Source organism: Idiotropiscis lumnitzeri, chromosome 13 (genome assembly GCF_059441095.1).
Source record: "Idiotropiscis lumnitzeri isolate Australia: NSW breed Sydney's pygmy pipehorse chromosome 13, RoL_Ilum_1.0, whole genome shotgun sequence".
NCBI lineage: Eukaryota > Metazoa > Chordata > Actinopteri > Syngnathiformes > Syngnathidae > Idiotropiscis > Idiotropiscis lumnitzeri.
In genome coordinates, this window is record NC_142403.1 from 11,727,288 (window position 1) to 11,750,226 (window position 22,939).

The following is a 22,939-nucleotide window of genomic DNA, read 5'->3' on the forward strand; positions in this document are numbered from 1 at the left end:
TTGTTCTTATGCTGTCGGGTGCAAGAAAGGTCACGGCAGTATTTGGAGATTTAGTTTCTTCTTGTTGGAATATCAATATGTTTGTTTTGTTTTTGTTTACATATACAGTGGAGCCTTGATAAATGAGTGATTTTTTTTTTAATTTGCAAAAGAATCCTATCAAATCATCATTGCACATTGAAATGTATGGAAGTGCCATTAATCCATTCCAGCCTCCCCAAAATATTTGTAATGTGTTCAAAATGGCATTCTAAGATATTGTACTTTATAAGAATATACGATAATGACTTGGCCGAATTAAAAAATAAAAAGACTTTGCCAAATATGTTACCTCAATTCAATGGACATTGTGCTGATGGACAATGTACTGCTCTTCCTTGGCCACCTGGGGGCAGTATAATACAAATATATGTTTTAATAGTCACAGAAAACTCTTAGACTACACGTTACTTCAGTATTTTGGTCCTTTTTTGGTGGGTGGAGCCAATGACGTAACAAAGCAAACAGATCAAAGACGCAAGGAAAACATGAAAGTCAATTCGAAAATCAACCAAGATAAGAACCTGACACTTCTTATTCTACTTTATCGATATTTAACTTCACTGCCTCACTTTTGGCTTCCTGTCATGCCGTTGCTCCACGTTTACGAAACAAACACACTTACGTATGCACATATGTACATACATGTCCCCATTCATGAATTTCCTCTATGTTCCACCCACTAAATGTGCAGTTCACGACACGATCCTGACAGTCAGGCATTACGTGTGCGACTCTTTCATAAGTTCCCTCTCGGAAGCGAGAGAGAGAGAGGGAGAGAGAGAGAGAGAGAGAGAGAGAGAGAGAGAGAGAGAGAGAGAGAGAGAGAGAGAGAGAGAGAGAGAGATAGAGAGAGAGAGAGAGAGAGAGAGACAGAGAGAGAGAGAGAGAGAGCTACATGTGGAAAAGCACTGGCCATAATGAGCGAATGTCTCTGGAAGTGAAGATGAAGGCAGACGAGGCACACCACCAACCTCCTCTGAGCGTATTAACAAAACTTAATGGAAGGACTGGCTTTGCCATCCATTATGGGACCGTTGCCCCGTGCAACCAGATAGCCTTTCGGTCCGTCATAGGCTATATTCTATTTTTCTCCTTGTCTTATTTCCACCGGCAATACTATAATGAATCGCTAAATCAATTGGCTGCTTTACGTAATGGCAGACCCTCCAGGACACGTATCAGAGTAATGTTTTTAAAAAAAAAAAAAGACAGATTTTGAAAAGTGAAAACCATTGTAGTGCGTTTCCAGAAATCCGCTGGAACATTGACTGTTTTTTTTTTGTTTGTTTGTTTTTTAATAACTTATAATATATGTGTCACACAATAAGACTATCCTTCTGTTCGGACAAATTCCTGACAAGAGTAGATGAAAGTGTTGATGAAATCGATGATTGAATTTAACAATTTCTCCATCAAGAAAGCCAGAATCTGTCCAGTGGGATGCATTGTGGTTGTCGACAATTGGGGCAATAAAATTGCAATGGCGAACGAATGTCACACATTTGTCCATGAAGAAAAACATGTTGTTGTTGCAGCTATCTGCTCATCAACAATGCCATTAAATAGAGTACGACTGTGTTGCTTCTTGCATTACAGCTTCAGCATCGTGTGACATGACGTATTTAGGCAACCAGCCACAGTGGTGATAAAATAACAACATGCTTAGAGAATTTAAAAGGTGTGTGTGTGTTTAAGAAAAAAAGAGAGTGGTGATACCTGAACAGGAGTGCCACTGGAGAAAATGTTAATTTGCAGCAAATTTACCCCACACCGACTACACTATACATTTTGTGAACCCCCCCCCAAAAAAAGAAAAATATCCTTCCAATTTCTGTGGCGCTGGCCCTCATTGAGGTTGGGATGTGTTGGAGCCTTTTTAGCTGACTTTGGACTGAGCAGGAGTGCTCTGGAAAACGGGGCATGGTGGCAATTGGGGATGATGCCCGAACGGCCAGTCCAGCAATTTTTTTTTTTAATAGGCCCTAATTTCTAGCTGCAGCTGTTGTTAAAATGCTATTTAAATAAAGATTCATTGTATTGTAAAATATTCCCAAGACAAACAGCCATCTTTGGACAAAACCTAACGACATTCTACAGTATAACAATTAGAAGACAACCTATTGGTAAGTCCACATGCACGGCAAACAAATCAGTAAGAAAAAATAAAGAAAAAATGTTCGGCCACGTGCACCGGACGTTTCATCATTGCAAATTCCCGGGCCGGATTTTGGGCCACCGTGTACCTGCTCTGGACTGCTCAGTAGTAAATTGCGGGGCACACACAGAGAGAGAGACACACGATCATTCACACTTACACTCATGCCTATGGAAATTTAAAAAACTGAAAAGAATCAGACTTCCGCTCTGTTTGCAACTAATTAATGTTATTTTTTTCACACGGAGTACAAATTCATGTGCGTACATTCGCGCATTTACCAAGTGAAGTCCTCTTTATGTTTTATAGCCTTTCATCACAGAAATCTCTCAAACGTTTTACAAATAGTAATGCCGACTGATACATTAGTGATACTTGAAGATGTCATTGCGTCTCGCAATTGAGATGAAAATGTATCAAAGACTCAAAACAATCTTTTCTTCTACACGTCATACAGTAAGTTTCACTCAAATATAACACTTTCATTACTGACATTTTAATGGCGCGGGTGATGGGGCTCGAGAAACTTGCCAGACGGCTCACTGTCGTAATTTACGGGGCAGCGACCTCCTTCGCCGCGCCAGCGGAGATTATTATCCATTTTACAGAGGATCATTTGCAGTCGGCATTAACGGTGGGTAGTATCAAAGCATTTTTTTTAGGGTCAAAGTACGAGTAGCATCCTAACGCTCCACCACCGGCATTTTCTTTATCTTATTTGTGATGTATTGTGGCGTCACGCAGAAGAGTGATTGCAAAGACGATTTGTGTCATGATAACGATACGACTAAAAAAAAATTTTGCAATGTCTTCACAATGTTGAGCACTTTTCCTTTATTTTAATTTTATTGAGTTGTTCTCATGTATTTTTTTTGTATAACAATTATGTTAAAATAAATAAATAAATAAATAAAATGCCAGTAGTTTCAACTAAAGTTCATTTTATATGATTTCCAATTGGGATTTTTTTTTTTAACAAATATAATGTGGAAGTCAAACCATTGAGCCAGAACGGTGATTGTTCATTCATTTTCTTTGACGTTTGTCCTAATGAGGGGTCACAGGTGAGCCGAAAGCTATCCCACTTGACTTTGGGCGCGAGGCGATGTACAGCCTTGACTGGTCAACAATCAATCATGGGGAACATCAAGACAAACAACCTTTCACGCTCACATTCACACTTTGAGTCTTCAAGAAAAAAAAAACATTTGAATTCTGAAATATGTACGTGTGAGGCAGATGTCACAACTACTGTCCTAGGATCACGATTAATTGTTGTCGTCATTATTATCAGTAGTACAAGTCGTAGCTCCTGATCTTTTCTCTACTTATGCTTGTATGTACTTGTCTTTATCATGAGAAGCATTTCTCAATTTTGCGGGATTTACAATTTAGGGTTTCAACGTGCCCCCCAGTTGTCTTTGTGCTTTGTTTGCCGCCTCCCCTCTCACCAACCTGCATGGATTACTCATATAACAGGAAAGCATGACGCCAAGCTCCATTAAGTGGGATGGAAGGACATCATATCAGCATTAATCTTCCACTTAGCAGAGCAGCCTGAGGACAGACAGAACGACGGCGAAGGAGAAAATGTGATTCTCAGCTCTTCCCAACCGGACTCGGGCTTTTGACTTTTATGACTTTCTCACTAGGCTATAAAACATGGGAAGGTCTCGGCAGGTCACGAACAAATTCACTTTGGTGTTCCCATGAACTGTGATCAAGATCAAGCCGGATTGCCTGCACTCTGCGCACCAAGCGGCATGTATCACCGTTTCTACTTTCCCCCCTACAATTGCCATCAAGTGATTTCATTTGATTGGATAAACTGACAATCTCTGCCTTTAAGGCCAGCAGGCAATCAGAGAATTTGTTTTCTTTTGCAGGGAATAAAAGAGGATTCTTTGTCTACAGATACATTATATCTGACATTTAATGCACCACCAGGCCAAACTGGCAACATCAAGACAACAACAAGAATATGACCAGACAGATGTGGAAGTTTCCTTGTTTCCGTGTTCTCACAGTTCCACAAACAATAACATTGCAACATTATCTTGTACAAAACAGCCTGTCTCTGTAGTCTGGCTGAAACAAATGGACTGGCCGGCCAAAAAAACAAAGCCTTCGTATGAACAGATGACCTTCCCAATGGAATTTTCCATTGTAACGGATGTATTTGTCTGAATAAGAATAGCGATTGAATAGCGATGAATAATAATTTATTGATTTATTTTTGCAGTTACAATGTTTAATTATAGTTTCAGAAAAGCTGGGTGAAGAAATAAGACTGAACCATCACAAAACAGTTGTTGTTGTTATTACCGTTCATCTTTTTATTTGACTGGATAAAGTGTCAATCCAAAATGAGATCACTCACAAGCAGCTGCAGATGCTCGCTCACTCGCAGACTAACCCGCTCCAGCTCCTGATGTCACTCACGAGGCCACACCCCTTAATGGCACACATCAACAAAAGAATATTGCAGTATGAAATGTAATTACACTTTATTAAAACCAGTTTATTTCCTTGCATTTTTAAAATGTTTTATTATCCTATAATACAGCATGCCATTCCTCTTTATTACACACACGTTAAAAATGAAGATGTTTTAAGGGGCTGGAAAGCGGAAAGGGCATTAATTAATTAATTAATTTTACTGGGGTAATTGAATTGATATATGAGTAAACGGAATTACGAGCGTTGCCATATAACGAATTAAACTACTAAATTAAAGTACTGGCTTAATGTGTCATTGTTGCAGTGCACTAGCACCTCCAAGTGGACATTATTGGTAACAGCACGGAGGCTTGGGCTGTTTTGAATATGCCTGAAGGACCATTATTATAATTCCTTTTTTATTTGAACCCCATTATTATCTACGTGTATTTTTATAAGAATATTCATAGATGCGAATTTAGTGTATAAGATTTTGATTGTGTTATGAAATAAATTCAACACTCTTTGCCTGATTAAAATTGTCCGACTGACTGACTGGATCGGCTGCGAGGCGAGCTGTCAGACAACAACTCCATTTCATTCTCGTGCGTGGACCGATTGCAGTTGCCAAAATGTTCGAAGAGGCAAGCGAAGTGTTCGATAACATGTTTAAATCCTCCTTTCCCCTCACCTTCATCGTATTCATCCCGGCGGTGCTCATTCTGGTGTCGCCGCTCCCGGCCGAAGCCGCACATGAGTTCACCGTATATCGCATGCAGCAATATGACCTACAGGGTCAGCCCTACGGTAAGCCCGTAACGATTTTTAGGCTTGAAAATGTCATTTTTTGTTTTCGATACAAAAAGTAAACCGTGCTGGAGCTAAATGTGACATTTAGCTAAGGTCGTGTCTCTTAGCAATTTAGCTTTAAAATGACGGCATGTTGTGGGTTCGCATGCGTTAGCTTGTGGCTCATGTAGCTTGCGATGCTAACAGGCTAGTTGATCGCAACGTTTTCAAAATTATAGTGTTGAATAGAATCTGCCGTCCACATAACCAATTGATATGAACATAGATAAAGCTTGTTCATTATTTACATCGAATGCCTATTTGGGGAGTGCAGGTGCGCTAGTGGTTGCCACGTCTGCCTCACAGTTTTAAGGTTGAGGGTTCGAATCTTGGCTCTGGCTTTCCTTTGTGGAGTTTGCATATTCACACCAGTGCTCGGTGTTATATCAAGCACAAGACAAGTGCTATGGATGACAGTGTGGAACTGGTCCTCCTTCAGGTCTGCTGACTTCAGATGCGAAGTGTACCCATGGACTGGCTCATACACATGTCGACAAACAGCCATTCAAATTCAGTGGATAATTTACTCAGGAGTCTTACATTATGTCAATGTGAGTAGACACCGGAGAACATGTATGAACACACAAACGCCACACAGGAAAGCAGAAGCTGAAATATGAACCCTGACTGTGAAGCAGACACGCGTCCATCTTGCTGCCATCATTTAAGACTGGACTGTACCAACTAAACTTGTCTGTGGTTATTTTTGCCTCAGGTACCAGAAACGCCATACTGAATACTGAGGCTCGTACTGTGGAGGCGGAGGTGCTAAGTCGCCGCTGTGTCATCATGCGACTCGCAGACTTCTCCTACGACAAGTATCAGAAAGCCTTGCGGCAGTCGGCGGGGGCCGTGGTCATCATTCTACCCCAAAACATGTCCACGATGCCCCAGGACATAGTGCAGGTACTCACTTACTGTATACATTTTGTTTTACATCCCAATTGTTAGTAGGTTTGCAAATATGCTCCCCCCCCTAACTCCACTCCTCAGCTTCAATGAACAGTTTTATTAATTGTAATACACCCTCGATGCTCTGGTATAATTGAGCCGCTACCTAAATTTTACACAGAACCCAGCGAAGGGGGATGGTGTTGGTTCCTCCCCGTGACACAGCATCCCACAATCAGATAATTAGTATTTTAGATTGTTTTTAATTTAGTGATTCCTTGCCCCTTTTTTTTCTTTCACGCTGCCAGTACTCATCTCGAAATTGTCCCACCACACAGTGAAAAAACATTTTTGCCAGCATCAGCACCAGTGTCTTGTTGGACTTCATTAATTTTCATAAACAGATATTTGTCCACTTTAGTTCCAGATGTGGTTTTCCTTCTCAAGACAAAAATAAAGAAGTTTGCTTCATTCCACCATTTGCTTTCTACAGAACGAGCAATACGTTAGATGATTGGGAAAAATGCCGTTTTTTAAAAAAATTTTTTTTTATGGGAGGTGAAAAAGGGGTTTAAAATGTCAAGCATGGGCTTATCATCGATTGTGACGCTCAAGAGCTTTTCACAACGCTGCTTGTGTCATATCATCTGACCGCTCTATTTGGAGGCCTTTTTCACTCTGAAGTATTTTACAAAGAATTCTTTCTTCACTCATTCCAAATTATCGTCGTAAAGAATGATGCACTCGTTAAGATTGCACTTTGAGTGTCTTCATTTGTCTCTCTTGAAAGCAACATTTTGTTTTGTTAGTAATGTGCAAAACGGTTTTGCCAATCTTGATGCGTGTGCAGCAATTCATGGAGCTGGAGCCGGAGATGTTGTCCACAGAGACCGTCGTCCCCGTCTACTTTGCCATGGAGGATGACGAGCTGCTGTCCATTTACACGCAAACCTTGACCTCCTCCTCGTCCCAGGGAGCCTTATCTGCAGCTGAAGGTAAAATGAACATTTTTGCATTGACAGAAACAATTTTTTTTTGGCTCGACTCTCCTCGTGCTCATAAAAATGACACTGCAGTCAATTCAAAATGCTAAGAAGTCCTTTCTCTTGTTGTTGATGTACTTTTGTAGTATTGCTGCATACAGCCACAGCCAATGGCTTCCAAATGGTCACGAGTGGTGCTCAAAGCAAAGCAATGAGTGACTGGGCCATCACCAGTCTGGAGGTGAGCGACTCAACTGGTCATAGTCTGCCTCGTTTCTCATTGGTCACCAGTTAATGAGATGCGTTATGATTTAACAGGGCCGCCTGACCGGTGTCGGAGGAGAGGACCTACCCACAATCGTGGTGGTGGCTCATTACGACTCTTTTGGAGTTGCTCCGGTATAGCCGCCATTTTGGAATCATGTCATTTTGTGATGGGATATGAGTCCAACGTGTGGATTTTGTATCGTGTGTGCAGTGGCTGTCGTACGGCGCCGACTCAAATGCAAGCGGAGTGTCCATGTTGGTGGAGCTGGCCCGGCTCTTTTCCAAACTCTACACCTATAAGAGGACACATGCTGGGTGAGCACTCGTCAAATGGACTTCAAGGACACTTTATTATGGACACATCTTGTGTTTCTCATACTTTTTTAAAAGATTTTGATGACTTTTTGTCACTCTTTTGAGTAGTGTGATGCAGTCTAGTTTTAAATCGGCCACTTTGAAACTATATTGATACCTCTCATTGTCACTTTGGCTCATTGCGCAGGTGTATCTAATATTTTTGCTGCGTAGTATAGAAGCACTGTACATGTTATCAAATCTATTGGGCTGGATTTACACTGCATGGTTCAAGTGACCCAAGTGGCACAATTCAGACGTGAGTCATCGCATTACTCAATTTATTGTGACCGCAAGCTCACTTCATTTTGTTTGGTTTTCAGATCAAAAGATGAATATGAGACAGACGTTTTTATCTGTGATGTGCTAAACAACTCAGGACAGAGCACTTTTTTGTTTGAAGCCACCCAACTTTTCAAGTTAAGCTAAACTATTGAAACAGACATTAAATTAAATTCAAGTGAATAACATTTTAGGTTAGGTGGCGTAAGCCTTACGTGCAATAACTGCCTCAATCAAGCTTGCGAGTCTGCGACACATTGACGTTACCTCAATGTTGCATTCTTGCATTTGAAATGCTTTTCCAGGCATTTGTTGCAGCCTCTTTCACTTCCTGTTTGTTTCTGGTTGTTTCTCCCTTCAGTCTCCTCTTTGAAACCTTTGAAGAAAATTTTGTACAAATCAAAATGTTGCACAATACAAGTCCACCAAGAGTTGGAGAATTGAAGAATGTTCTTGTGTGTTCAGATACAACCTGCTGTTCTTTGTTTCTGGTGGGGGGAAGTTCAACTACCAGGGCACCAAACGTTGGCTTGAAGACAATCTGGACCACACAGGTAAGCAACTTCTCCCATCTTGTTAGTTTGTGTCGCCATTCGATTGCAGCTCAAGTTTCAACGTTCTCTCTGTAGACTCGAGTCTTCTCCAGGACAACGTTGCCTTCGTGCTGTGTCTCGACACTTTGGGCAACGGAGACGCTCTGCACCTGCACGTGTCCAAACCTCCCAAAGAGGGAACGCCTCAGTATGCTTTGCTCAGAGAGCTAGAGTCGGTGAGACGTCGCTCACTTTGTCTCGTCGGAATCAAAGCGTCACTGCACGTCGACTATCGTGGCGCACCATACTGGGAGGTGTTCCTAATATTGTGGCGACCCGCCTCTCCTCGCAGGTGGCGGCCAGCCAGTACCCGGGGATGAAGTTCTCCATGGTCCACAAGAAAATCAACCTGGCCGACGACATGCTGGCGTGGGAGCACGAACGCTTCGGGATCCGCCGCCTGCCGGCCTTCACGCTCTCGCATCTGCCCTCGCACCGCCTGGCTCAGCGCTCCAGCATCATGGACGTGCGGTCAGTTTCCCCCTCCCCTCGCTACGGAGCAGGAGAGCCCCCTGCTGGGTGGGTTCACTACTGCACAATATGTTGCATTTCTTTCAGGTCTGCTTGTGGCTAAAGTCGAGTATTCCTCTTCCAGATTTCTGTAAAAGTAGTCTTGTGAATGTTGTAGATAATTAGCTTTTTATTTTATTTAGTTTGTTGAAAGACATTTTGGAGTATATTTGAGTCAGCAAGCTTTTCTCCTGACAAATAATTGCGCCATGGCTTCTGTTCAACAAAATTCAGCAACTTTTTTTTCACTCCCAAATTGTAATCAGTGATGGGATGAACGGTGATTGTTCATTTTCCTATATTTTTAAATATTTCTAATATATACATTTTAGTTTTTCAGGTTAGGTTTGCCCATAACACTCACATTTTTGTTGCGTTATGTGTATCATTGCATGTCCTTCTACCACATGGAAAAAAAAAAGTCAGCTAAAAAAGTTGGTTGGCTTTAAACTTTGAAACTAACATTAGTGCACAGTATTTCTTGTGTGTCGTAATAATTTTGTATGTGAACTTCGCTGTATAAATGTGTGATAGATCACAGCCATGAGCTTCTGTAAAAGTCTGAAACGACACTTAAATTGTGTTATTGGTGTTTGAATTCAGTTATAGAGCATCTGTACAGATGGTCCTCATTTAACGAGGTAACACAAATTTTGTGAGCAAGTCAGATCGTGCTGTAGTTAAAACTTAATGACTAATTACAGTCAATATTTGTATGAAAAACATTTGCCGGCAATGAATAGCAAACAATCAAATGAAAAATGACAGTGACTGAGCCGTGTATTCTCACATAAAGCAGTCGCCGTACATAAGATTTGCCCATTGCCTCAATTTTTTCTCCCCCTCTCGCATTGCGGTCTTACTGTATTTGTGTTGTGTGTTCCAGGCCACACGTAGACATTGAGAAGCTGAGCAGGAACACAAAGGTAGTGGCAGAGGCACTCGCCCGAGTCGTCTACAACCTCACAGAAAAGGTGCGATTCGCCCGTTACGTGTCTGAATGTGTTTGGCGCCCGTCAAGTCACAAGTGCCTTCTTATGTTCTCTCAGGGAGCTCCGAGCGACCTGCACATCTTCACTCAACAAATGGTGAGAAGCTCATGACTCTGCATGCTAGCCTATATGCTATGCTAGCTTCTCCCATTAGTTGTTAGTTAGTTTTTTTTTAATACTTGGCATGCGTGACGTTTGTAGTCTTTGTGTTGTGGATGTATCTGATGTGTTGATTCGGTCCAGCAGGTACAAGAGGAGCACCTGTCCGCCATGGTGGACTGGCTCTCAGCACAGCCGCGAGCCGCCCAGCTCGTGGACAAGGACAGCAGCGTGGTGTCCACCTTGGAGTACCACCTGGGACGCTACCTCAAAGACGTCAAGAAACATTACGTCAAAGCAGACAAGCGGTAAGGAGGAATACCGCTAAATCTAAATCGCACACATTTTCAGTCCAGGTTGAATATGACCACTAATGTTTTTATTTTGTTTGCTGTTGTTGTTAAACTGTTCATCGTTGTGCAGAAATAGCTTTGGAAAATTGGATTTTTTTTTCACGATTGTAGTTGACAGTGAATAACTCCAAATTCACATAGAAAATTCAATATTAGGTAGGAAACAACAAAAAATATATTTTATCTAGAAATTAATGTTTTCAAAAAAGATTTTCCGTTGTTTATTGGCCCTATTTGAGTTTTACATTTTCGTTTGAACTACTTCACTAAATGAACTCTTCTAATGAATTGAGACGCGCAAGTGTGTGAGGAAAAAATGTAACTTGTCAAACTTGACTGTTGTGCATCTGCAGCACGCTGAAGTGAGTGAACTTTGCATTTGTGTGTGTTGCAGGGATCCCGAGTTTGTCTTCTATGACCAGCTCAAGCAGACCATGAATGCTTACAGGTGACCAAACCAACAAAAAAAATAATTGGAAGCACGCAATTGAATGCACTTTCAAACTTTATCCTGTCATTGAATGACATTATTTGGTGTTCCCGACCAGAGTCAAGCCCGCCATTTTTGACCTGCTGCTTGCCGTCTGCATCGCTGCCTATCTTGGCGCCATGTATCTTGCCATTCAAGTAAGCCACATCCTCTTGAAATTTCGAAAATCGGTGACGAGTGATAAAATTGTGTTTCCCTCCCAACAGAACTTTGGAGTGTTATACAGCGTGGCGCGTCGAGTCACCCAACTCAAAGTGAAGGCCCACTAAAGGCAGCAGTGACACCTTCCAAGCCCACAAACTTTTTTCTGTTTCTTCTTTTTGACACACTCTCAGGGGGCTTTTCAAAGCCGCCCCAGTCATTCCCATCATCCTCTGCTACACGCCTATGATGTCACTTCCTGTCCTCGCTGCCAACTTGAAATCTGCATGCTGCCAGAAGTAGTTTGACACTCGCCCCCCCACCCGCTCTCACCAATGCACTGTTGTCACTGGCGGCTGGAGAGACGCAAATCTGTCTTACTGTATAAGGAATTTCATTTTTTTTTTTTATTGTTTGGAACTTCTTTAAAATAACAAGCAGTCTTTTGAGTGAAACTACTTTTAATAGGGTGAAAGTTTTTAATTCATCCACCTCATCCCAACGACAGTATTTGGCTTGTAGTCCGACACCTTGAAGACCAGAATGGGAAAATGTTAGTTTGAAAACTCCACACAAATTAGTTGGCACCAACCAAATCTCGAATCTTGAGTCAAAATGAGCCGTATAACCGAAATATTGTTAATCAATAACGTTAATGTGAAGTAGTATGTAGGTAACCTTTCATGTTAAATGAAAATATTCACAAGTTTGCCCCCCTTCTAAGAAATAAAATATAGGTAGAGCTTCGTCATTATGAACTTAAAAGTGATTCAAATTGTATGTGACTTAAAGTGTCTTATCCTGACCTTCCCAATGTCCCGTGGTTGAACGCAGCAAAAGGTAAAATGCACAAGTCCATTTTCTTGTCTAATCACAGCTTGTAAGAGTGCATCTGCAACTTGATAAATGACTTTTTTTTGTTATCACTGTGCGTTGCCATGACCTTTTGCTGATTGTGACTAACGTGTAAGTTCACACCTTGTGTAAAGTGGGCACAACCACACAAAGCACGGCTGAGGGGGGGGCTGCGGTTTAGTCTTAAAAGTCTACAGGCGACTGATGAAAGGCAACATTTTGGGAATAAGATATTTTTTTTTAAACTGTGACCTGCAGGTGAGATGTTTTTTTTTTGTGTGTGTGTTTTACCGCATGACTTTTTCTTCTTTCCCAAATCAAAAGCCACACTTTCATGACAGTTAATTTATTGAACATTGGTGGAACTTGAATAATGACCTTTGTAAAAAAACAGTGATTAAAAAAATAAATGATGAAATGTTTTGCTTTTTTATGCATGCTTTGTGTCAGTCATATTTTTTCTTTTCTCATTTCTTCTTTTGTTTCATTATTTGCCAGTATTCTATTCAGTTTGCTGTCATGTGATCATTTTAGTTTTTCGATGACACCGTGATTGTATAAAAAAAAAAATCATCGGTACCCCCCCTACCCACTCTTGAGTACTTGCACACTTCAAGAACCAAGACAAGAGCTAAGAAAATTCTCCTGGGTCCTAGCCTCCACCTCTTCCAGCATAATCATAATCATTTCTTGATTATGATCACCCGAATAATCAACTTACAAAATAACTCACACGTTTGTTGTTTTTTTTTTTCTTACTTGACACCTTTTTATTTTAGGGGCAAAACCAAAAAGAAATCGGAATATTCTATAAAAGAGTACATACGTAGTTTAATTGTGGGCAATTAAGTTTTACAGGGCCATGTATCAGTCGTCCAAAAAAAATGAATGATTCATATCATCAACACACCCAAAAAGCTCTTAATAATACCCCTAAGTCCCCGTTCCCTTTTTTAGAATTGATCTAACTAAAGAATATTTAAAAGGCTAATAAATTACAGTGCAATTATTTTTTTTTTTTTTTAGTAAAAACACAACAAAGACCTAGCACGGCTTTCGGCCTTTCCAAGTCATGATTAGACATCACCAGTGGACATTTTGGCACAATCAAAGCTTTCATTTCAATCAGTTGGATTCGAACAAAAAAAAAGTGGAAAAATCACCGCCACGTGGTTACCAAATTCTTTCGCTCGCCTTCTCCTTCCAACCAGCCATTCTTTTGGTGCCACATGCATGACACACTTTCATTTCAGACAAGCAGTATATTCGACCATTCAAAATGAAAATCCAGAACCACTTTTGGACGTTCATGTTGTCTTTCATGTGACTTGATTGACTGGGACTATAGTATTCTAAACGCCACCCAAACAAGAAAATAATAAAATAATGGGTTTTTTTTAAATCCTGGAATCCTCTTGTTTCTATCATTTCAAGTAGTTATGTCACTTCCTGGGCCAATTCCTCAAAGTAGTAGTTAACTGTGATTTACTAAACTAGTTGAATAACAACATGCACAAAACAAAAGAAAAAAAAAAAAACTGCCACAAGATGCCTCACTGATTTCCAACACAGCAGCCTGATAAATGCTGACAACGTGCCAGCCACAGAATAAAAACGTAACACAGTTGCGTCAACTTGATAAAAAGGATGAGGTGACATGGTGCTTGGATTGAGACAGTGGATAGAGAAAGTCAACATGATTCAAATATCGCTTTTTTTTTTTTACAATTTCAAAAAAATTACAAGATAAATTATTTTGTAAACGGAAATTAATTTCAAGACAGCTTTATGGTTAAGGTTTAAATTTTAACACCCAAATTACGCTTTGAGTTCAAATTAATATTTATATTTGTAGATATTTCCCCTCCCCCCATTGCCAATTGTTTAGCAACTTTTCTGGACAAATTTGGGGGTTTTAAAAAAAAAACAAGCCTCCCCCATGCATTTCAATGTGTGTGGCTATGTATATATAAGAGAAAAACATTTCCTTTTTCTTTTGTTATGTCAGTGGTGTGTCCACTTGCTCTATCCATCGTACATGCTTAGACAGCACTGCGTGTCTGTGCGGCTTTAAACTGGAATCTCACATCTTGCAGCAGAGTCAGTCCGTGAAGCAACGTTTGACAGGCTTCGGCATCCCTGACCAAAAGGAAGAGATGACGTGATGCTCGATTTGCGTGTGCGCGTGTGTGCGTGAGAGAGCGACTCGAATACGTCCACTCTCCATGGTCCCTCTTTGTGTCTGATTAGATCAGACTGTCCGACACAAGACAGGAGAGAATAATAAAATACAATAAAATCAAATCAAATAAAAGAATAAGAACAGTGTGCTCAGAGAAAAAAGGAGAGAAATTAAACAGCAGCAGTTCCAATACAAATAAACAAGACCCCTGAACTAAAACAAATGACATACACTACTCGCAAAAAAATTGGGGGATTTTCTTCTTTCAGGTGAAATTTGGGGTTGAACCAAAAATGCATGAGAAACTTTTCCAGGTTCATTTCATTTGCATTTAACGCTGGCGGTGCATTTAGGGTTCTTGCTGAAATTTGACCTGAGAGCCAAAATTTCCTCCTAATTTTGGTGAGTGGCGCACGTGGGAATGATGGAGACGACAAGGTAAACAGACGACAAAGTGCTTGCCCCGCTCCAGCACCACAAGCATGCTGAGTTTTCAAAACAAGAGCCTGAAGTTGATCGACAAGGTCGCAGGTACCGAGGCACCCGACGCTTTCTTTCCTACTTTGTATTTGTGTGCAAATCGCATGCGTCCGAAGGAGCCTTCGCTCCTTTCCAAAAGAAAAACATCGATTACATAGCGAGAGCTCCTCGCGTTGGTTTGTTTGTTACAAAAATCCGTAGCATGTTCCCAAACTCATTCCAATGTCATGCGTTCTTCAATACGTGTGCATAATTGTTTTTACGTTGATTTTGAAATCGTTGATTCAGATGCTTTGCAAGTTCTTCTGTTGGGTCCTTTCACACACCAAAAAAAAAAATTATAATAATGAAACCATTTAAAAACCCAAGTTAATCATTTCCAGCTCGTTGCTGTCATTAAAGCAGCAGTCAGCTTGTTGGCTTTCATGTCAGTGCAGCCCACACAAACACACACACACCCCCACACCCACACTAATGAGGAGAGGGAGTGGAGGGGTTAACAAGTAAAATTGAGGTGAAGTGTTGTAAAAAGAACATGCTGCATCCACTCACTCGGTCGGCGGCATCCATTCACCATTCAACACTCACACACACTAATGTTGCTAATGGAGGCAGCTGGCCGCAGCGGACCCGTGTGATGACAGTCAACTCAATCAAAGCGATTGGATGATTGGGGGGAAAAAAAGAACATGTGACACTTCGCACCCGGCAGTCTCTGTTTGTCACTGCTTCAATGAGATAACATTCACAGTGCTTGAATAAAAACGACATAGAATACTTCCAAATGTTTGTGTGCGTGTGTGTGTGTGCGCGTGTGTGTGTTGGGGCCAGGGGGATCCTTCCTCTGCTCTGGCGGCCTCCTGCCTGGCGGGGGCGCCGCAAATCCATTCATAGATGCTTCTCCTTGGTGATGCCGTTCTGCACGTGCTTCCTGCCAGCACAAAGACGAGGAAACTGTTAGCGTGAGACGACATCAGACACATTCAAAGCTCGCCACACAAAAGGAGCGCCACCTCATCAGGCAATCGGACAATTAAGACTCAGTGCGGCTTCAAGGGACAGGCGTTTCCTATTTGCAAGATCCCAATTTTGGAGAAGAAATAAATATTTTGCAAACATACACTTTCATCGGTACGTTTGGTTTCAAAGTCGGTGTCAGTGCCGAGGGGGTGCCTTTCAAGAAATGTTTTGAGAATATTCCATTTGTGTTCAGAGCGACAATATCAAAGCATGCAAAAGAGCTCGCTCTCTAATTATCTCTCTCGCACATACGCATTCAACATTAAGCATCAGAAATGTCACGGTAGATTTTTTATGGAAGTTTTTTTATTTTTTTTTATTACACCTTAATAATGAAACGAGACCCTTTCTGCTGCCTATTTTCATAAAAAAAAAACTGTACAAAGTACGTTTGTAGTTACAGCAAACATATCGATGAATTTCAAGGCCATTAAAATAAAACAAATGAAAAACACAAGCACAGCGCCACTGCACAAACATTTTGGGTCCAGACAGAGTCGTTGAGAATTGCTGCCTTACTTAAGGAACTTCTTTTGAAAGTGACTCAAACGCGCACTGTCATTGGATGGCAGAAACAGCTCACGATGCATTTTCTTTCAAGTGCAAAGATCAAAAGTAGCCGATAATATGGAGTCAAGGTATGATGAATCCATGACTTCAGATAACGGAACATACGCACAAACACATGTGCTTGGATTTGAGTCGACTTTGCGCTTTATCGTTTAAAGCTCACCAAGTTATCATGTACAGATTCCATGACACCACACACATGCGTCTTTACGATGTGACAATTGATTATTTGGCTTCAAGGTAAGAGCGACGGGTTCGTCCAGTCGGGGAAGGTTCACTATTCTGGGTTCAAATCTTGGATCTTCCTATGTCAGGTCTGCAAGTTCTTCTTGGGCTTGGATGGGTGTTTTGACTCCAAATTATCCGTAGGTGTGAATGGTGATTTGTCTACATATCCTCTGTCACTGGCCGGCGACGGGACTGGTCCAAATTTGGTTGTTGAAAATTATTGTGTCCCTTTCACGTCGCTAAATAGGTAATCAACTTCCAATAGGACGCACTGCCATGTTTGTGCCATTAGACAGCCAATGGAGCGTCTACTGAGTACAAATACATTTCGGGGATATTGATTGGTAGAACAGTTCTGGCCCTCGGGCCATCCTTTGCCCACCATTGGCTTAAATTGTCCCCCAAAAAAATGTATGCAGTGTTTAGCATGTCCGTCTCACAGACGCCAGTTTGCAGTTTCTAATGTCGGAACGGGCTTGCATGTTCTGCCCTCATTGAAAAGATATGAAGCGGATGTCGACACGAACCGCTGAGATGAGATCAAGTGTCGGTATCTGCTCACCCCTGGTCAGAGTTGTGATGTCCAGCATCATCATCATCGTCATGATCGGGGTGATTTCGGAGCAGGCCCGCTGCTGCCTTGGCGCCCTCCTCCTCCTCGTACTCCCTGACGTCATTCACCTCCTTCACCTTCAGCACTTTCACCACGAACATGACGATGAACTGGTGCGACAAAATCAAATATTTCCACAGCCATGGTGAACATTTTGCAATGGTGAGCATATTGAAAAAAAAAATTTTTTAACCCCAAACACATTGTAAACGGTATTTGAAGCAAAAAATGTGCCGAAACTTTATTGCAGTCTCTTTGTTTTTGAAATGTGCCTCGAGTGCATGTGAGTGTTTAGTCGTGAGCTGTGGCCAACAGCAGCTCCAGTGTGAGTGTACAGGCGAGGATATTTGATAGAAAGGAAGTAGACTGTAAAACCTCATCGTTATGACTACCGCAGATGTCCATTATCTACACGCAAATATGTAAACTCAACAAACTAATCAGCAACGTAGCGGGTCGGTGCACATTATTTGCCTGTTCTCTTACCAAGAACCAGTAGATGTTCATGAGCAACAGGAGGAGGAGCAGAGTGTTGAAGAAGAAGTAGAATGGAATGTTGGGGACTGACACGCAGGTGGCATACAGCACTTTTAGCGGAAACCAGTATAGACGGAACCAGAACCTGAGGAACAGAGAGACCACAAGAACAAGTGCCATGATGAAATCCAGCTCAATTTTTCTGTGATGGTACTAACAGGAGTTGCGCGCCTCCCGTTGTATTGATTTTTTTATTGTAAAAAAATAAAAAAAATAATATAATAATTAAAAATATATTTCTCCAAAAATGTCATAAAATGGAATTTTAGAGCTATGATTTTAATATCATGACATTGCACAATTTTTGCTCAAGGTCATCATAATGTCTGTTTAATATATTTTGAAATTCATCTTACAAAATGACCCTTAAAAATTGAACGACTTGCTTTGACTCTCATAACGTCTTTTGCTAACAAGCCAAATATATTCAAAGCTTTGTTGTGGATCGGTTCCGGTGACTTGACGAGTGATTACAGCACAACTCAAAATTCATCATCAATCTTCTTCAGCAATGAGAGCCATCACTATCTATCTATTATTCAGGTTGCTATCCCACTGTAAGTTAGCATAATACCTGCTAGCATGTTAGCATTTTTTCGAGTCCCATTAATATTAGTATCTAAATATAGCCAAAGATGTCCAGTCCTTCTCAATCTCACTTGGTGCTTTTTTTATTACTCACACGACAATGTTGCAGCGACTGCATGCATGTTAACATTTGAAATAGTACGTGACTACAGGGCATGTTGTAAAAGACTTCATTATGAATCTGCCTTAGCATATTTGCTACTCAGGTCGCTTTTGTGATATATGTTAGCATAGCAAATGCAGGCATCGTTGCATTTTATAATTGCTGATTTGCATTAGTACTTGACAAAAGGCTGTGATGTCAAATCATTTTTAGTTTGCAAATCAGGCACACAGCTAACTTAATATTAATGTCTGTTGGTATTTGATCATCTAGCTTGCCCGCTTTTGTTACTCAGGTTACAAAGTTGCTGTATGGTAACTTGGAAGCATGGGAGAATTTCATTGTTTTATCATTTTACGTGTTACTGAATGCAGGAGTAGGTTGGACATAACTCCATATTATCATTACATTAGATCTCTGATTCCCTTTTTTCATTCTTTCATTTACATACCAGGTGATGCTGAAGCTGACCGAGCCCATGTTGGCGAGCACGTCATTAAGCAGGTAGTTGCCTCCTCCTCTGGACTTCAGGTAGACGTTGAGCTTGGTGAACTCCAGCTGGATGTCATTGATGTCGTGGAGGAACAACACCAGGATGCCCACGTTGTGGTATCTGCCAAGTGTCACAAGATCGTGTAAGTGCGCGCCAACGTGTTTGATAGGAATAGCAAAAAAAAAAAAAAACTACCTGAATGCGTAGGAGAAGCAGATAAGTGCCAGGGTGATGATGTGATGCACCACCATGACAGCAGAGTCCTTCCTCCAGGCGTCCATGTAGACGGTGGCATAGATGGAGTGACCGTAGAAGCTGCCCTGGATCAGGTAGGCGATGGCGATGTCTATAGGCACTGGCATTCCACTCTTCCAATCTGCAGAAAAGAAGAAGACACGTCAGTGTGTGAAACACACGGGATGCACATGGCATTAACTTGGCAGAGGAACTGAATGCCGGCATTCGGTGACAGCAGATGTGAAGTGGCTGTTTGGAATAAAAAAAATCCACGTTTATATTAATTCCATCTAAAGATAAAATTGCTTTACAACCAACATAACTTAAGATACATTTTATTCAACTATGCAAAAGTGGATGAGTTGTGTGTCTCTAGATGCCCTGTGATTGGCTGCCGACCAGTCAAGGAGGTATCCCGTCTCTCTCCTGAAATCAGCGTCCAGTTCACCTGTGACTGGAAGGACAATGGATGGTGCGGACTTTGTGTGTGTTCGTCTGTACTACTCTCATGTAATCTCTGCGCCAAGAGAGTGATTTCATTCACACCCACGTGATCAAAAGGGATTTAGGTGCAATCCCGTCAAGCAGCTCTGCCCCCTGTGAACACTGCGGTGGCAGTTGTCACACCAGCCCAACATCTGCCAACTACATTCGACACAAGGAGCGCTAATACGATCAACCACATTTCCGAAAAACCAGCACAACTTCAGAGGGCGCACAGGAAATGACGTACGAGTACACATGAGGCACAAAAATAAGGATATTTTGAGCAAACAACTTTCACACTGACTCCAATGGGCAATTTATATTTGTGGAACATGCAAGTTTTTGTTTTTGGACGTTGGAGGAGGGCAAAGTACCTGAAAAACTCACACAAGCACTCGTCTACTGCGCAGCCCTAATTCAATAATGTCCAGCCAAAATGGGGCAATTTGTCTGAGAAGGCAGCACACAGAGTGGCAAAGGGCCAGGCCACTTGCTGCTGTTTCATACACGCCGACGACTGCAGCTTCTTATCTCTGCAACCTGTCGGGGGCAGACGGCTGGCTGGCCGCCCACAAGCCTCTTCTGCATCGGTTATGCGGCCGACCAAAACTGCTTACGGGTAAATATAGAATAATGCCGCTGCAGATCGGATACACAAGCTTCTCTATTTTTTCATGCCGATCAAATACTGCAGGACTGTCTTGACTTCTCTACCTGGAGCAGTTACGTAAGAGACGGACGGGCTCGGTAACATCGCCATTAAATATGCATTTTCTCTGTGCAACTCTAAACTGAATTTGACTCTTGACTAGGTACACCTTCGAAATCTATTACAAGAGCTCTGAGAACAATCCGGTCAGTCAATTCAATTCACATTTTTCTGCAAGAAACGTAAATATATTGGAACCTCCATTTAACGGACCAATGGAGGACGGATTAAATGGAACATCGGACCCAACCCACTCGAAACATGCCTTTGAAAGCAGATGTTGAAGTCTGTTAGTTAAAGAATTGCTCACGATTCCGCACACGGTCACTCAAAGGCGCTGTGATGCCATCAACAGACAGAGACTGGTCACAAATAGACTCACGGTAGACTAGAATAGGCTAAAGTATGCACTCAATGTGGCGGCCATGTTGGCAGGGGCCATGTTCCCATCAAAGGTAATGAAAACCGTAGACATTAGCTTAGCATCATTGTTAGCCGCCATTTTAAAGGTGCGTGTTGCAGCTACCTATTCATATCTTTGGATGTTTTTTACACGGGTGCTAGTCACATCTCTCGGATATCATTTTTGGGGGGAGTACAGTACACATTTGCTTTTTTTCAATGTCCTTATCTGAGGCATCTTATCGTAATGGAGGAGAAAAAAAACAGATGCACTACCATCATGCTCATGAATGTGACCAGATGCATGTAATTATTTTCCCCACAAGCACCAACAAACTATATTTGGACAAAAAAGTGTTGAGCTTTTTTTAAATTTTGTACTGTATTGGATGTTTTGAGGCCACAAAGAAAAGTACTTTGATGTGACGGCCAAAGCGGTTCTAATGGACGACCCTGTTTCATCGAGGGTCCACTGTATTACCATAGAAGTTCCAGGTAGCCATTTTCGTTCGCACCCATCGTCATTTCCCAGGTGAGCTGTCGTGCACCGCAACTGATTTTGGGCCATAAGCGGATACAAGCAGGAAGAGGCGCAACCTTCAATTGTACAAATGCACGAGTTATAAACAGCCTGCGGCTGATTGACAACCAGTCCCTGGTATAGTGTTCCACCACCGCAAAATATCCCACTGGGGATCAACCAATTATACGTTCCGTAAATGCTCCATCCATCCATTTTCTAGCGCTCGTCCTTATTAGATTAGCAGGCTAGCACAAGTTCAGTGAACTGAACCGGACTTTTTGGAACCCATAACCTGTCGAGATGCAGCCGACATAAAAGTTGTTCAAAAAGTTGTGCCCAATTTGCAGTTATAAGGTCAGCTCATGAAATGGTATGTCCTTTGACTTGCACTGAATCAATAAAAAGAAAATACTGCGTAGAAAGGAGATCCGATGTTTGAGCAAAAAAAAAAAAAAAAAAAAAAAAAGGCCTCTCTTAAACATCCAAATGTTGCTCTCGTTAAATTGTGCAGGTGCACCGACTTACTGTAGAAGACAGAGGGTGGGTTGTGGAAAAATGGGTAGGCGGTGAAAAAGAGCAGGTAGGTGCTGTAGCACCACGACATGGTGTAGAAGACCAGCTTCCACGCGCTCTCCGGCATCTTGGCGCCATCTTTGGGCAGCAACCTACACCACAGTGCCAGAGGCTGCAAGACACAAGAGACACAAGAGTGAGACAGGTACAAAAATGGCAACATCGAGACATCATGTTATCGCTTTTGCATGTGTTACTACATACCACACCCGTGTTATTAGATTGCGCACGTGCATGTAATGGCGTGGAATGTGTTTGATAAAAATCCGACACAACCTGCTTTTGGAGACCATTTCACTCCCAAGTTATTCTTATTTCAAACAATTTCTTTTGGTTTGTTTAGACCTCCCATTTGAGAACACACTGTCAAACACAAGACTGCAATGTGTTACGCAAGTACATAAATGCCAATTTCTGATGCCGATTGTGTCGGAATGTTGTTTATATGATGGCAGATAGAGTGCACGAGGCTTTCAAGTACAGTAATCCCGCGCTATTCGCGAGGGATCGGCACCAAGCCCTGCCTTGAATAGCAACAAGCAAATGATCCCAAAACACTTAAATAGAATTTCAATTCATATTAAAGCCTAATGCATTACAGATTTTTAAAAATTGCACTTGAAATTGCACGTGTACGCAGAGTGATAATCCGCATTTTTTTTTCCCCTTTCACTCAACAGGTTGTCATTTCAACATCGTTCTTTGGTGCTAAGGCGCCACAAGACGGCCACGGCCCGATCCAAAGTGGACCGCAGTCCGGCGGTTTGAAATGACTGCTTTCGGACACGGGTGTCGAACTTCGGACCTCGAGGGCCTATCCTGGATGTTGCTTCTGACCAACATCACATCTTCCTCTGCAACTACACTAGCTTTCTGTTTCAGTCTGTTAAAGCTCGCTTC

At 41.7% G+C, this 22,939-nt stretch overlaps 2 protein-coding genes across 5 annotated transcripts in view; one reads left to right on the top strand and one right to left on the bottom strand.

The window, feature by feature from the left end:
• Positions 1–5,157: 5,157 nt before the first annotated feature.
• On the top strand, positions 5,158–12,728 carry ncln (nicalin). Of its 4 annotated transcripts, none has more exons than XM_088313004.1 (15): positions 5,158–5,443; positions 6,201–6,391; positions 7,227–7,371; positions 7,506–7,600; positions 7,678–7,758; positions 7,838–7,941; positions 8,728–8,816; positions 8,892–9,031; positions 9,148–9,374; positions 10,252–10,339; positions 10,415–10,453; positions 10,601–10,764; positions 11,204–11,257; positions 11,358–11,436; positions 11,506–12,728. In XM_088313004.1, exons 1-15 carry the CDS (start codon positions 5,269–5,271, stop codon positions 11,566–11,568), a joined length of 1,734 nt encoding a protein of 577 aa, XP_088169130.1. In that variant the 5' UTR covers positions 5,158–5,268; the 3' UTR covers positions 11,569–12,728. The 4 variants fall into 4 exon arrangements, with proteins under 4 accessions (XP_088169130.1, XP_088169131.1, XP_088169132.1 ...); XM_088313005.1 differs by having other exon boundaries at positions 10,604–10,764; XM_088313006.1 differs by having other exon boundaries at positions 9,148–9,326.
• The window catches only part of cers1 (ceramide synthase 1), a 28,494-nt gene continuing 18,271 nt past the window's right edge, over positions 12,717–22,939 (bottom strand). The window contains exons 2-7 of the mRNA XM_088313008.1: positions 21,992–22,151; positions 19,305–19,485; positions 19,068–19,229; positions 17,875–18,010; positions 17,338–17,498; positions 12,717–15,888 (exon numbers count right to left, since the gene is read on the bottom strand). Of these exons, the coding sequence (XP_088169134.1) occupies positions 15,846–15,888; positions 17,338–17,498; positions 17,875–18,010; positions 19,068–19,229; positions 19,305–19,485; positions 21,992–22,151 (843 nt within the window). The 3' untranslated portion in view covers positions 12,717–15,845. The remainder of the gene's footprint in view (positions 15,889–17,337; positions 17,499–17,874; positions 18,011–19,067; positions 19,230–19,304; positions 19,486–21,991; positions 22,152–22,939) is intronic.

Bases quoted from the DNA above. Each gene is read 5' to 3' on its own strand.
- ncln (XM_088313004.1), top strand. From the start codon at position 5,269: ATGTTCGAAGAGGCAAGCGAAGTGTTCGATAACATGTTTAAATCCTCC. The intron at 9,375-10,251 runs GTGGGTTCACTA...TGTGTGTTCCAG, and splicing joins GCAGGAGAGCCCCCTGCTGG to GCCACACGTAGACATTGAGA. The intron at 10,765-11,203 runs GTAAGGAGGAAT...TGTGTGTTGCAG, and splicing joins TACGTCAAAGCAGACAAGCG to GGATCCCGAGTTTGTCTTCT.